The sequence below is a fragment of the Sturnira hondurensis genome, unplaced genomic scaffold (assembly GCF_014824575.4).
Source record: "Sturnira hondurensis isolate 20B ecotype Veracruz unplaced genomic scaffold, ASM1482457v3 Scaffold0006383, whole genome shotgun sequence".
Classification (NCBI taxonomy): Eukaryota; Metazoa; Chordata; class Mammalia; order Chiroptera; family Phyllostomidae; genus Sturnira; species Sturnira hondurensis.
In genome coordinates this window covers 357,542-371,061 of record NW_028079014.1, presented here as the reverse complement: position 1 = coordinate 371,061, position 13,520 = coordinate 357,542, and the positions used below count along the sequence as shown (strand labels likewise).

Genomic DNA, 13,520 nt, shown 5'->3' with positions numbered 1-13,520 from the left:
TTAAATGTTTGGTCGGATTCACCAGCAGAGCTCCAGGGCTTTCCTTCGTTTGGAGGTTTTTGTTGTTTTGTTTCAAGTTTGTAAAATGTACTTATTTTTAGAGAGAAGGGCAGGGAGGGAGAGAAACATCGTGAGAGAGAGCAGCCTCGACAGGCCGCCTCCTGTGCCTGCCCTTCCCCGGGGTGGGACCCACGGTCCGGGCGTGCACCCTGACTGGGACTCAAACTGGCCACCTTCCGCTTCGCAGGACGACACTCGACCAGCTGAGCCGCGCCCAGTCGGGGTGCTGGGGGTTCTCCGTACCGACTCAAGCTCCTTTCTGGTGACAGCGTATTTGGGTTTTCTCCTCTCCGTGACTCAGCCTAGGCAGGCCTTGTGTTTCCAGACACTCGTCCCTGTCATCGAGGCTGGGCGGTTCGTAGGCACCTTTCCCCGGACCACAGACCGATCGGACTTTCACACCAGCCGTCCCCATTCATCCGCCCTCCCTCTGTCCCCCCGTCCGGCTGTCCTCGGCCCACCCACCCACTGTAACCCAAGTACGAGCCTTGGCCCTCTGGCTTCCCCCTCCCTCCCAGCCCCCAACCACAGACTGACGCGTGGGGCAGCCTTTCTGGGCCCAGGCAGGGGTCTCCCGAGTGGCACGGTCCCAGCCAACCTCATGCCCACCCTCCTTTCAGGACAGTGCCAGTGATGCCCCCTAAGCCCCCTCCCTGCTGGAGCCCAGCTCCCCAGCCCCTGTTCCCTGGATGCTGTGTCCTGGTGGCCGTGTGAGGTGGAGGAGTGACTGTCCCCTGAGGGTGGGTGCTCTCGAACCCCAAGCTGGGATGCACGGCTTGAGCTCTGGGGCTCCGTGGAGAACCCAGGTCCCAGGCCGTCACACCCCCTGGGCCAGGCGAGGGCACCAGATCCACCGAGGCTCCCGAGCCCTGGCATGGGTGTCCCCTTGGGCCCGGGAGGCCCTGGTCTGAAGGGCCTGGAGCCTCACTGGGTGGTGACTGGCAGTGGACCTGGCCTGGGGCCTGGCCAGGCAGACAGTGCCGGAGGCCTGTCCCCCGACCCTGCAGACAGGGCCTCGGGCCGCTGGTGGGGGCTGTCTCTCTGTGGAGGCCCCTGTGGCGGGGGCTGTGCCCGGGTGCAGGACATGCTCACAGCTCTCTGTCCCCGCAGGAGATCGTCCTGGTGGCGTTCTTCGGCACAGAGTACGTGGTGCGCCTCTGGTCTGCCGGCTGCCGCAGCAAGTACGTGGGCGTCTGGGGGCGGCTGCGCTTTGCCCGAAAGCCCATCTCCATCATCGGTGAGTCACGCTGGCCCCTGGGGGAGCCTCACCCTGGGGTCTCCAGGCAGGGGCTGGGCCCCTTTTCCCCAGGAAGGGCGGCTCTGACCGGGCGGACCCCCATCAGGGACACCACTGGGGCATCCCTGAGGACAGAGAGCCCAGGCCACTCTGCCTGGGACAGGGAAGACCCCAAGGCCAGCACGCCCCACCCCTGGGGCCTCCAGCCCAGGGCCAGCCTCAGCGCCCCACCCCCCAGACGCTACTTGCAGGTTGGGGTTGTGGTCGTGCTGGGCACAATGAGGGACCTGCCACCCTGTGGCCTGGGGGGCAGGGTGGGGTGGGGAGGGGACCAGGTGGCTCTGCAGGTGCTGAGACAGGGCCAGGCCTGCCCTCCGAGGTTCCCTGGGCTCGTTCATGGGGCTCCGCCCCACCCCTCTGCCAAGCTTTCCCCTGAGCCGGCTGCCAGGCTGGTGACGGTGGCGACCTGCTGCCCCCTCAGACCTCATCGTGGTTGTGGCCTCCATGGTCGTGCTCTGCGTGGGCTCCAAAGGGCAGGTGTTCGCCACCTCGGCCATCAGGTACGCCCAGGTGGCCGGGCCATGGACGGGCCCCGGGGCAGTGCGTTGGGAGGGGGTGGCCCTGCACAGGTTTTCCCTCGCTGCCTGGTCGCAGGCCTCCACCTGACCATTCAGGAGCCTCGGTCTGCTCATCTGCAAGCTGGGCTGAAGGCAACCTGGGGACAGGCAGAGCATGGAGACATGCTGGGGGAGGGGCAAGGGCGGGAGGGGTGCCCGGCGGCCAGTGGGCTGCTCACCCGAGGGCTGTGGGGCGCGCGTGGTGGGAACACGCCCTGTGGGGACACAGACTCCTCCTTCGCAGGGGCATCCGTTTCCTGCAGATCCTGAGGATGCTACACGTCGACCGCCAGGGTGGCACCTGGAGGCTCTTGGGCTCCGTGGTCTTCATCCACCGCCAGGTGCGGACCCTGGTGGGGGCGGGGCCCGGGGAGGGCGCGGGCCGGACTGTGCAGTGCAGGGCCCCGGCTAAGCCCCGGCCCCTGACCCGTCTGCCAGTTTGACGACGAGTCCCGTTCCTTCGAGCCCGGGACAAGGGGCCACCGGGCACATGAAAGGACGGACACACAATATGGGAAAGTGGGCAAGGAGCCCCGCCCCTCCACAGGCCACCAATGACCCTGGGGAGGCACGGTGGCCCGCTCACCTCAGCTTGGCACTCACTTCAGTCCGTGCCCCCTCAGGGTGTCCGCCTGGACAGGGGCCAGGGTGGGGCCGGCCTGGCTCCTGTGGGGGAGGCCCCACAGCGGCCACTCACGGGAGCCGTGGGCACTAGGTCACTGGGACTGACGTGTGCTGTCTGCGTGGGAGAGGCAGTGCAGCTTGCATGGAGCTGTCTGGGGGCCGTGGGGCCTGGCCGCCTGTGTCTGGGCGGCGCGTCCCTGCAGCCCCGCACGCTGACCCCCCTCCCGCTCTGCCCCCCGTCCCCAGGAGCTGATCACCACCCTGTACATCGGCTTCCTGGGCCTCATCTTCTCCTCCTACTTCGTGTACCTGGCCGAGAAGGACGCTGTGAATGCGTCGGGCCAGATCGAGTTCGGCAGCTACGCCGATGCCCTCTGGTGGGGGGTGGTAAGTCGGGGCCCTTGGGGGGGGCTGTCCTGTGGGGGCCGCACAGCCACTGTCCCCTGGGCCCAAGTAGAGGAGGGGCCCAGACATCGCCCTGTGGGCCTTGGGGCTCTGGCTTCTTGAGATTTTATGCCTCATCAGTGGGGACTCCGAGCCCCAGTGCCGGAAACCCTTCTGGGCAGAGCTGGGCATGAGAGAGCCAGCCGGACGCTTGCTGTGGGGAGCACAGGGGTGTGGCCATGGGGCACGGCGCTCTGGAGCACAGCACGTGGGGCCCAGGGGGACCTGGAGTGGGCTGGAGCCACGGCCTGAGCCCAGCAGGTGCCATACAAGCTGCCGGTGGCAAGAGTGGCCGTGTGGGAGCCCTCTAGGCTGGGGTGGTGGAGGCTGATGTCCAGGCCTGCTCTGGCCAGGGAGGGGACAGGGTGGCCGCCTACATGCAGGAGGTGGGCCGGCCTGGGGGGCAAGGGGCCCTGACTGGCAGTGTCTCCCTCCCTCTCTCCAGGGAGAGGCCTGCCCCGCTCATCCAGCTGGGGGGACCGCCCTGTGGCCCCAGACAGGTGCGAGCTTCTGCTGCTTCTGCGTCCCCACCCTGTGACATGGGCATGCAGAGAGGGCTTCCGACTCTGGCCTCGTTGGGGAGTTTTCTGGGAGTCCCCAGTGCGCCAGGCCACGCAGTGCAGGCAGTGAAGTACTGGCCCGTCTCCTGGGCAGGGAGGGCCTGGCCCTGGCCCCTGGCTGCCGTCCGCCTTCCCTCTCGGGGCCAGAGCCCACAGGCCCAGGTCGGGCAGCCCTATCAGGTCTGGGAGGTAGGAGGGCTCAGTCCCCAGTAGAGAGCTTGCCCGTGGCGGACAGAGGGGACAAGTCCTGGTGACGGGGAGGGGACAGGCTGCACAGAGCCTGGAGGATTCCCAGGGGACCAGGGCACGCGGTGAACGCCGAGGCTCGGCCGATAAGCTGTGCCCAGACTGGGAGCTGCCCCCCCGCCCGCCTCCCCGCCACTCCTGGAGCTGCGGGCAGTGAGGCTCCCCCTGCCCCCGCTCCCGGCACAGCGGCGCGCCCACTCCCACACCTGTGCAAACATCCGCCCGCCAGCCAGGAAAACGGCCCCTTTGTGCCCGGCTTGGCACCGATGCCCCGGCTCTGGCCGTCAGCTGCAGCTCCAGCCTCGGCTACCGCGGGCCCCGGCCCGGCCATTGTTCCTGCAGGGCCCCAGGCTGCCCTGGGCCCCCGACACCCGGGCCCTGGGGCAAATGGCTCCCATTCATAGTGCCTGCTGCCCCTGCAGCTGTCCAGGCGGCCCCCACGGCTTGAGTTATGGGCTGTGTTCCTGGCGCGTCCCGGACAAACAGGGCTGCAGAAACCGAAGCCGGGCAGCCTGGCCGGGGCTTTCAGCCCATGTGTGTCTGCGGCGAGCCGTTGCTTTCCACCGGCTTCCTGTGTCCTGGCTTCTCCCGCCCTCCGTGGGCATGAGCGCCGCCCCCACCGCGCCCTGAGACACGAGTGGCTTTCCCCAGTGGACGGTGGTGTGGCGGGCAGGGCCATTTCTGGTCTGCCTACTGGGCAGCCCTGCCACCAGGCCGACCTCTCCAAGACGTGGGGGACACGCTGGCGGTGGGGCGGCCCAAGGGCCCTCCACCTCTCCGCCGGGTCAGTCGGCATCTGTTGCATCAGTGAATGAAGGAGCCGATGTGCCTATGGGGTAGTGGCATCCCTGGGGACAGGGGTACGATCGTCTCCAGGGGCTGCCACGCCTGAGTCCCACAGGCTGGGCCCTGCCACAACACACGTGCCTCCTGTGTCTGGTCGGGAGCCCGGAAGTCTGAGGTCCAGGTGTCCCCAGGCCGCGCTCCCTGCGACGGCTCTTGGGGAGGGGTGTCCCTCCCGGCTTCTGGGGGCTCCAGGTGTCCCTGGGCTTGTGGCCACACCTTCTGCCCCTTCTAGGAGCACTTGCCATTCAGTGAGGGCCCCCCTGGGCCCTCCCCGGCTGGTCCGAACTCGCGAGCTCCACCTCGACCCCCTGGACAAGGGCCCTAGTCAATCCCAGTGAGCTCCAGTTCCGAGGGTTCAGGTGGACACGTGTCTTCAGAGTGGGGGCTCCACTCCGCAGCAGGGGACAGCAGGCGCCTGCGTGGGCCTCCCGAGGAGGTCCCCTCGGCAGCGAAGGTGCCAGCCCACGCAGGCTGGGCGTCTCCTCCCGTGCCCCCATTCCGGTGGGGCACCCGCCCTGCTCCCCGGCATGTGGCGCCCCACGCCCGGCCGCCGGGGGTTTGGAGAGGATCTCGGGCTTTCTTCTTTGCTCCTGGAACAAGACGCATCTGTCTGTGCTGCAGTCGGAGAGGAGGGAAAGGCTGCCTCTCCACACACAGTCCCCACACTGTCCAGCGCCCGGGGGTCTCTCCAGTCAGGCGGCGGGTTCTGTTTACCCCTCGCGTCTAAATTTAGAATGTAGAGTGAAAAAGCTGGCAGCCTGTCCCCGTGTCGCGGCCACTGTTTCAAATAGTTGGACTCCTGTTCCCCCTGCTTTGCCGGGGGCTCCGGAAGGCCTGGGCTGCTCAGGCTGTGGGACACCCCGGGCGGTGGGGTCGGAGGGCTCCAGCGGCCGGGTGGCACCTGGGCAAGGACAGGGCCTTCCAGACAGCCACCTGCAAGTGACTGTCAGGACCTCATCTGATGCTGGGAAAACTGAGGCCCCATGGGTCTGGGGGTGGCAGCCCTGGCCCATGCCCCCATGCTCAGACCCTACCCAATCCAGGGCCCCGGGCACAGCCTGGGAGGGCCAGGCAGCTGAGAGCTGAGCGGCCACGGCTCCCGCACAGTCCTGCGCCTGTGGGCCATCAGCTCTGGAGCCTAGCCGGAGCGCTCCCCAAGGAAGGGCATTTACCGCTAGGTTTTGCAGGATGAGTAGGAGTCTGGGGCAGGTTCGTCTGCTGCCCAGGGGCTGAAGCCTTGGGGGGTCCCTCACTGGGGCTTGGCAAGCCCCGTGATGGTGGTCACAGGGCTGATTTCCTTGAGGATGAGGTTTGGCTGTCGACCAACGAGGAGAAACATGGTCGGTGCAGGGAGCAGCGTGGCAACGAGGTGGCCAGGGCCCCGGGGCTGGAGCTGGACGTGGAGTGAGAATGTGAGGTCCTGACACCCCTGACCACGATGCCATAATGGGGGCCCAAGGCCCCTTCTCAACAGTCTGGATGTCCTGTCTCAGCCTGGGTGCACTGGTGCAGGGACAGGGGACCTGGTCGGCGCCCAGGCCGGGCCCACCTCCAAGGCACAGCAGTGGCGCCTGTCCCCAGCCTCTGTTTCCTCCTCCATAATGATTTGTCAGGTGGAGGTGCCACACGGGGACCCCCTAAGCGTCCGGGTTGTCAGCGTCCTGCCTCCTGCTACCGCCCACTCTCCCCTCTGGAAAGACAGCCGAGACATCTCCAGATACGGCGGCCTGTGGTGGTGGCCGCAGACTGACCGCTTGCTCAGTGGTGTCGCCGGGTCTGGGCCAGCATCCCCAGCCCCGTCGGAGGGAGGCCTGCAGGGCGTTGCTGTAGGAAGGGGGGAGTCTGGTGATACCAGCACCCACTTCTCAGGGTGGAGTGGGTGGGGCTGGGGGGCTGGGAGCTTCTCCCCACCCCCGCCTCCAACGGGGCAGTGAAGGCCCGCAGGCCGCTGGGAGGATGAGGCCGGCTCCACGCACCGAGATAGGCCGGCTGTGTTTGTGGGGCCTTGCAGGAGCTGCCTGGCACCCAGGCGAGGGCTGAGGTGGCCCAGCCGTGTCTCCCTGCATTTGGGGGCCCCCACAGATGTGCAGATCTGCATTCCAGATCCCCCTCCTCCGGGCAAGTTCCAAGTAGGACTGCTGGGGTCTGCAAGTGCAGGAAAGCAAACGGTGCCGTGGGGATGGGCCCTGTCCTCGAAGACCTGCAAGGACGCCGTTAACTTGACCGAGAGGGTCTGGGACAGGGTCTGAGGGGCCCGGGCCGTCCTGGCTCTGGGCACGTGGTCTCCAGGTGGGCGACACCTGGCCAGGGCACCCGTACTGTGCTGGCCGGCTGGCCAGGAGTGGCATGGCCCAGGCCTGGGCCCCTGGACCGAGACGAGGGACCCTCCAGGGTGCCTGTGCGCCGAGGGAGCGGCCTGCCACCCGCTCACTCCACCCCCAGAGCCTCCTGGCCAGGCCCGCCCTCCCCCACCCCCGTTCATTTCCGTCGTCGTGGGTTTGGGGCGTTAACTTCAATCAATTAAAAGATTGCCATACGTGTTATTTCTCTCAACGTTTCCCAAGTTTTCTGGCACCCCCTCCGCATCGGCCCCAGGCGTGTGCGCCCCAGTGGCTCTCTGCCATGCGGTCCCCGTCGTGTCCCTTGAGTGCTTGAGTCCTCACTCGCTGAATCTGCTGACAGCGCCTTGGAACAAAGACGAGCGAAGGCATTTTTAACGTCTTCGCATCCGTTTGCTTAAGAACAGTAGACATCTGCTCACGTGAGGGGTGTGAGTTTGCACGAGTGGAACAAGCTCCCGGGAAAGGAGCCTGCTCTGCAGTGTGGGCTGCGGGGGCGTCCCGGTGCCCCGCCCGTGGCCACCCGGGGCGGCCTGCGTGCCGCGTGCCGGGCCCTCTCAGAGGCAGCTGTGGCCCAGACGTCACACGTGGGGTGCAGGCCCTCCGGGAGGACACCCTGGTGACAGCGGGGCTCTGAGTCACCCGGGGCTCCCTTCTCTGCCAGCCCTGCCGTGGCCCCAGGGCGGCCTGGCACCCCTGCAGGTCCCCGGGTGGAGCACCAGGTGGGCGGGAGTGAGGTGTCGGGCCCGAGTGAGCCCGAGAGCGTCATGCCCAACCTGGCACCGGCCCCTGTGGCCTTGTGGTGCTGCGTGTGTGCGAACACATGTGCCCTGTTGCCTTGCACATTCCACACGCATGTGTGCGGTGTCCCTGGTGTGGAAGGTGGGTTTGCAAGTGTGCTCCCAGGGAGGGTCTGTGCAGGGGCAGCTCGTCCCCACACCCCGCGTCCCCCACGCCTGGTGCTGTCGTCCTGCCCACGGCCCAGCGTCCTTTCCTGCTCCTGCTTCCCTTGGCCTCTCGCCTTGCTCCAGGGCTCTGCACCATCATCACCTGTGCCACGTGAAGGCCCGTGGGGGCCTCACCTTCAGGGGGACAGAGGCTGCTCTGGGGGCTTCTTAGGCCATTCCTCCACGTCCCCACTCCCCACAGTGGACTCATGGGCAGGAGCACAAAGGGGGACTCCACGTGGACCTTCCGGGCCCGCAGAGGTCGCCCTCACTGGCCTGGCCTGGCGCTCCCATAGGAACGAGGCCGGGCTGCCTGGGAGGGGGCTGGAAGGGCCATCCAGGATGGTCTCTCTCACGGACACTCTGGGCCACTGTGCCTGCGGCCCTGGCGTGTGGGTGTGACGGCCCATGCTGACAGGACAGTGGGACACAGGGCATCCTCGGCCCCCTTGCCAGGCTCAGAGCCAGCTCCTGGAGGACTGGGACTCCGGGGGCAGCCGGGGGCCAGGGATTCGGGGACCGAGCAGCCGGCCCGCAGGGTGGGCTCCGGAGCGCCGGCAGGCTGTCCCCTTCAGGCTGCGGCGGGAGGCCTCGGGGAGAACCTCAGATGGCGGCCAGAGGCAGCCCTCCCCAAGCCCTGTGCGGATGGCTCCCCACCGAGCAGGAGGGTTGAGCTGCATCTGCTCCTCTTGGGAAAACACAAGGACATGGGACACACATGCAGCCAGGGTGGTGTCAGGAAGTGGCGTGTCGTCTCCTCTTGTCGGGAGCTGGCCTCCCCTGGGGGCAGCCTCCTCCAGCGTGGGGCTGGTGGGTGGCCAGGCCCAGTCCTCCCCAGGGGTCGCAGCCCTGGTGCTCTGTGTGCCCACCCCCCGGGGGAGCAGGCTGCTGTGTGCAGTTCGGGAGACCCCACCCACCGGGTCGCCCTGGGGCCCACTCGGCTGCTGTGTGCAGGACGGCAGTGAGGTGGGGCCCGACAGGCCCATGCTGACCCCGTCCCTCCCCGACCAGGTCACGGTCACCACCATTGGCTACGGGGACAAGGTGCCCCAGACATGGGTCGGGAAGACCATCGCCTCCTGCTTCTCCGTCTTTGCCATCTCCTTCTTCGCGCTGCCCGCGGTAGGTGCCGGGGGGTGGGGGGGGTGCCTGCCATTCCCATTCACCTCCGCGTCACCAGGCGTGCATGGCACATGTGTGCGTGTCACAGACGAATGTCTCGGGTGTGCATTGTGGACACGCACACGTTGGACGTGCACCTCTGCTGTGCGTGTCCACGGGGGATGCAGAGTGTGGAATGGTCCGTGCTCCTGTGTGTGCATTGCCTGCGCCTGGGTTCTGGGGGTGTGCGCGCACCTGTAGGTGGGGGGCTCCCTATCTGATGTGCTGGTCCCCCCCATCCTGCCAGCCGTCCCGGGTGCCACACAGGGTGGTCCTCCTCGGGTGGGGGACCTCGCGCCCGGGGCAGGGGAGGCCGAGGTGCCCGCCTCGCCTGAGCGCCGCCCCCGCCCCCTGCAGGGCATCCTCGGCTCTGGCTTCGCACTCAAGGTCCAGCAGAAGCAGAGGCAGAAGCACTTCAACCGGCAGATCCCAGCGGCGGCCTCGCTCATCCAGGTGACGGCGCCCGCCTGGCGGCCTGGCCGTTGTGTCGGCTGTATTTGCAGGCTCTGCCCCACGAGTGTCCAGCCTGGGCACTGGGATCTGCTCCCCGCCCAGGCCCTCCCCACAAGGGTCCTCGGGAACGTGGATGGTCCGCACTCCCCAGCCAGGGGTGCCTTTTGGACCTCCTGCTCTGGCTAGGTGGCAGGGCCAGGGGGGCCTTGTGGATAGTCATGCCCTGCAGGCCAGGCAGGTGGGGAGAGGACACGGCCCAGCCACTGCAGACCTGCCCTGGCCCGTCTGTGGGCCCCTCGCTCCCAGCCACAGCGGCCGGCCTCGGTGTTTCACCAACTCAACTTGCTTCTCCCTCCCGAGAAGGGAGCTCGCTTCACACGGGAGCGAGTCTGGGAGGAAGGAGGAAGGGGCCCAGGCGAGTGTCTCCAAGGGGGTCAGGGCACTGCCTACGCAGGGTCCTTGTGTCGGACTGCCCCCAGTACCCACAGGCTCAGGGCCCGTGGGAAGGTGCCAGAGGCAGGTGGCCCTGAGCCCCCAGGTCCACAGCTTCAGTCTCTGGGGACCCGGCAGAGAGCTAGCCGCCCTTTGGCACAAACGGACTTGGTCTCAAGAACCTGCCCAAGGCCAGGCCCCAGGGGGTTCTGGTCCCAGTCCTGCTGGGGGTGGACGAGTGGACCCAAGGCCCCTCAAGGAGGCTTCTGGCCATGGACACGGGACACTCTGCCCTGGTGTGGCCCCTCTGTGTACCCAGAGCTGATCGCTGCCGGGAGGTCAGGGCTCACACCTGCGCCTCCACCTCCCTCTGCTGAGGCCCTTCTGGAACCCCAGGTCTGGGGCCCGGACGTCCTACCTGGACAGGGAAGACATGAGCAGTGGCCATGAAGCCAAGGACCTGCACGCCCCCCGGGTCTGGTTTCACGGCCCCACGCCATCTCCTTTTGGAGAGACTAAACCAGGCCTGTGGAGCCAGCCGCCCGAGTGGGCAGGCCACCTGCTGGAAGGGAGCCCTCATGCGGCCCCAGGATTGAGTCACACACGTGGGGGTGGGCGGGCGTGCATGTGGCCCATGGCCTTTCCATGACACCGGCGGGCTCGAGGGTTTGGGCTGCGGCCTCCACACGAGGCCCTGCCGGGTGGCGTGGCAGGTGATAGCCTCTCCCCTCTGGTTCCAGACGGCCTGGCGGTGCTATGCCGCGGAGAACCCCGACTCCTCCACCTGGAAGATCTACGTGCGGAAGATGCCCCGGGGCCACACCCTGGTCTCCCCCAGCCCCAAGCCCAAGAAGTCTACCATGGTAACAGCCCCCACCCAGGACGGGGCCCTCGTGAGCGGGCAGGGAGGCTGTGGGGGTCGGCTCCTGCCTGGGGTTTGGCCCTGGGGCTTCAGGCTGTCAGCATCGTTCTGGGCCCTGAGGAGGGTACATGCCCCTGTGTTGGACCCGCTGTCCCCGTGTCCCCAGACTCAGGGCCAGGGTGGTCCAGAGGCGGTGCCCCAGGAGCGGGACACACTGCACGGAAGCCCCTTGGAGGGCCTTGGCTCTCCCTGCTGGGGGTGGCATGATGTCCTGGCTTGGGGACGAGGATCTTGAGGTCACAGCTGGGAGGGTCCGGGCAGCTTTGGGCATGAGTCCTGCAGTTTGGTTGCAGTGGCAAATGGAGGGTGAGGTCGGCCCTGGCCCACGCCTTCATGGAGGGACCCACCGCTCAGTTCCCAGCTCCACTGGGACCCTTTGCTCTCGCTGTTCCCTCGGCCAGAACCGTCCCCAGGTTCACACGTGGCCTCTTCCCTTCCCTCTTGCGGTCCCGTCCTCAGACCTTTGGTGCCCCTCATGGGCAGGTCCCCCCCATGCGCTCCAACCTCCAGGGCCCTCGTCACCACTGCCCTGGTCCGCTCTTGGAGCCCTACCTGCCGGCTTCCTGTCCCCCTGCCCTGCCGAGAGCCCGCCGTGGGAGCCCACAGTGCTGCGGCCCACCCTCTGGGTGGGGGTGCCCTGGGCAGCGGGGGGCAGGCCCAGGATGCACTGGGCCACCAGTTATTTTTTTAATAAGGTGAGGAAGAAAAAGTTCAAAGTGGACAAGGACAACGGGCTGAGTCCGGGAGAGAAGACCCTCACAGTGCCCTACATCACGTGTGACCCTGTGGTGTCGGAGGAGCGCAAGCCGGACCACTTCCCCGTGGACACCTACGACAATGCCGGTGAGGGCCCTCCGCGAGGCGTGTGAGCTGGGCGCTCGGCACTGACCCCAGGGCACCCGCTCCTCCCCGACCACCTGCCCTCGATGGGTGGGCGTGGGGTGCTCCATGGCCTGGGCTGGGCTCCCCGGGCCTAGCGTCTGCCCACTCAGCCCTACCCCTCCTCTGCCCGCGGCTCAGAGGCTTGTAGGACTGGAAGGGCAGGCTCCCCTCCCAGGGAGTTGGGTGGGTAGGACCGGCCACCCTGGCCTCGTCATGTGCTGTCTGGAGGTGGCTCTGGCTTGGCCACGGTGCTGGGGAGCCCTGGGACGCGCTCCCTGCCCGCCGCCGCAGTGGGCACAAAGAACAACTGTGCCGGCGGATGCCCGGTGCCCCCGCAGCCCCGGGTCCAGGGCGGGACCATTGTCGAGATGCAAATGGAGGCTTTCTGCAAATGCTAATGGGCAGGTCAGGCGTGGGGAGAGGCATCCCTGGCGTCTGCGGAGAGCAGGGCACCCGCGCGGCGTCCATTCAGCCCCTGGGTGTCCTTGAGCCCACGGTGCCACCCGCGGAATGCTAATGAGCCCGAGGGCCGAGAAGGTCCGGCGCCTTGTGTGTAGGGGCCCTGCCTGCTCAATAGGTCAGCCCAGCGTAGAGCCACCAAGCTTCTGGAGCTGGAGGGGCCAGTGAGGCTGCCAGGGGCCCGGGGGGGTGGGGGGCTCCTCTCCCGAGGTGCCTAGGGTAGGGGCCACACGGAGGCCTGCTGTGAGGAGACAGGGTATAAACTGGGCCGATGCCATCGCTGGGAAAGGCTGGGGCCCCGCCCCTCTGCGGTGGGCGCCCCCAGCCTCGCTGGGTTCAACTGCCCAGGCCTGGAGCTGAAGCTCACGGGAGCCCTTCTGGGCGTGCGAACAGGCGTGTGTGAGGACAGCCGCCTCTGTCCCCGCACATGGCACCTGTCTGCAGCACCCACCCGCACGCAGCGGTCCCCGCCCCCCACAGCGTCCAGCCTCCCTCAGGCTCTGCTCCGCCGTTGTTCACGCCATCCTGGCTCACCAGGGCCTGTCGGGGGCTGCTGGGGGGGGGCCAGGTGAGGCCCCCGGTGGGGCAGGGGCCCCGACCTTCCCGAGAGGAAAGTGGGCAAGGCAGCAAGGGGGCAGGTGCGTGGGCCTCTGCGGGATGGGCTTCCAGGAGGCAGCAGTGTCGTGGCTGCCGGGGCTACAGGGCGGAAGGGTGGGAGAAGCCGCCCTGGCCCCTCCCACCCAGAGGGCGAGCTCACGGCAAGGGGACCCAAGGGGACACAGTGCTTGTGCGCACCTCCACGCGTCCTCGGGGCGACCCCACGTGGTGGGGCTGCTGTGGTCACCCTGGCTCTCACGCGCTGGAGGCCTCAGGCGTGAGAGCCACCAAGACCCCCGGTGTGGGACGGGTCACATCCAGGGCAGTGGGCCCGAAGAGCAGAGGTGGCCCGGGGCAGCGTTGGGCTCTGCCTGGCTCCCCGGGCTGGGGGTGGCAGGACACAGGCAGGCAGGACACAGGCAGGGGAAGGCCAGTCCAGGGCCAGGAGCAACTGGGGTGAAGGGAGGGGGCCTTGGACTCAGACGCTTGGCTGTGGGCCTGAAGGCCAGGGGGAGGCAGGGCCGGTCAGGGCTCAGGGTAAAGAGACCGTTGATCTTCATCAAGGACCACCCAGAGCCAGGAGGTGAGGGCCGCACCAGCCCCCCGCCCCGGTGGCCCCTGGCCTGGAGGAGCCCGCGCCCAGAGCAGGGCCTGTGGGCCCCAGGCTCCCGCTCTCACCAGGCGGCTCCAGCTG

At 67.8% G+C, this 13,520-nt stretch overlaps 1 protein-coding gene across 1 annotated transcript in view; it reads left to right on the top strand.

Annotated features, from left to right (window-relative positions):
• KCNQ1 (potassium voltage-gated channel subfamily Q member 1) overlaps positions 1-13,520 on the top strand; it is a 237,303-nt gene that overhangs the window by 54,229 nt on the left and 169,554 nt on the right. Inside the window, exons 3-10 of the mRNA XM_037047796.1 lie at positions 1,171-1,297; positions 1,779-1,857; positions 2,159-2,255; positions 2,785-2,925; positions 8,932-9,042; positions 9,439-9,534; positions 10,707-10,829; positions 11,584-11,731. Of these exons, the coding sequence (XP_036903691.1) occupies positions 1,171-1,297; positions 1,779-1,857; positions 2,159-2,255; positions 2,785-2,925; positions 8,932-9,042; positions 9,439-9,534; positions 10,707-10,829; positions 11,584-11,731 (922 nt within the window). The remainder of the gene's footprint in view (positions 1-1,170; positions 1,298-1,778; positions 1,858-2,158; positions 2,256-2,784; positions 2,926-8,931; positions 9,043-9,438; positions 9,535-10,706; positions 10,830-11,583; positions 11,732-13,520) is intronic.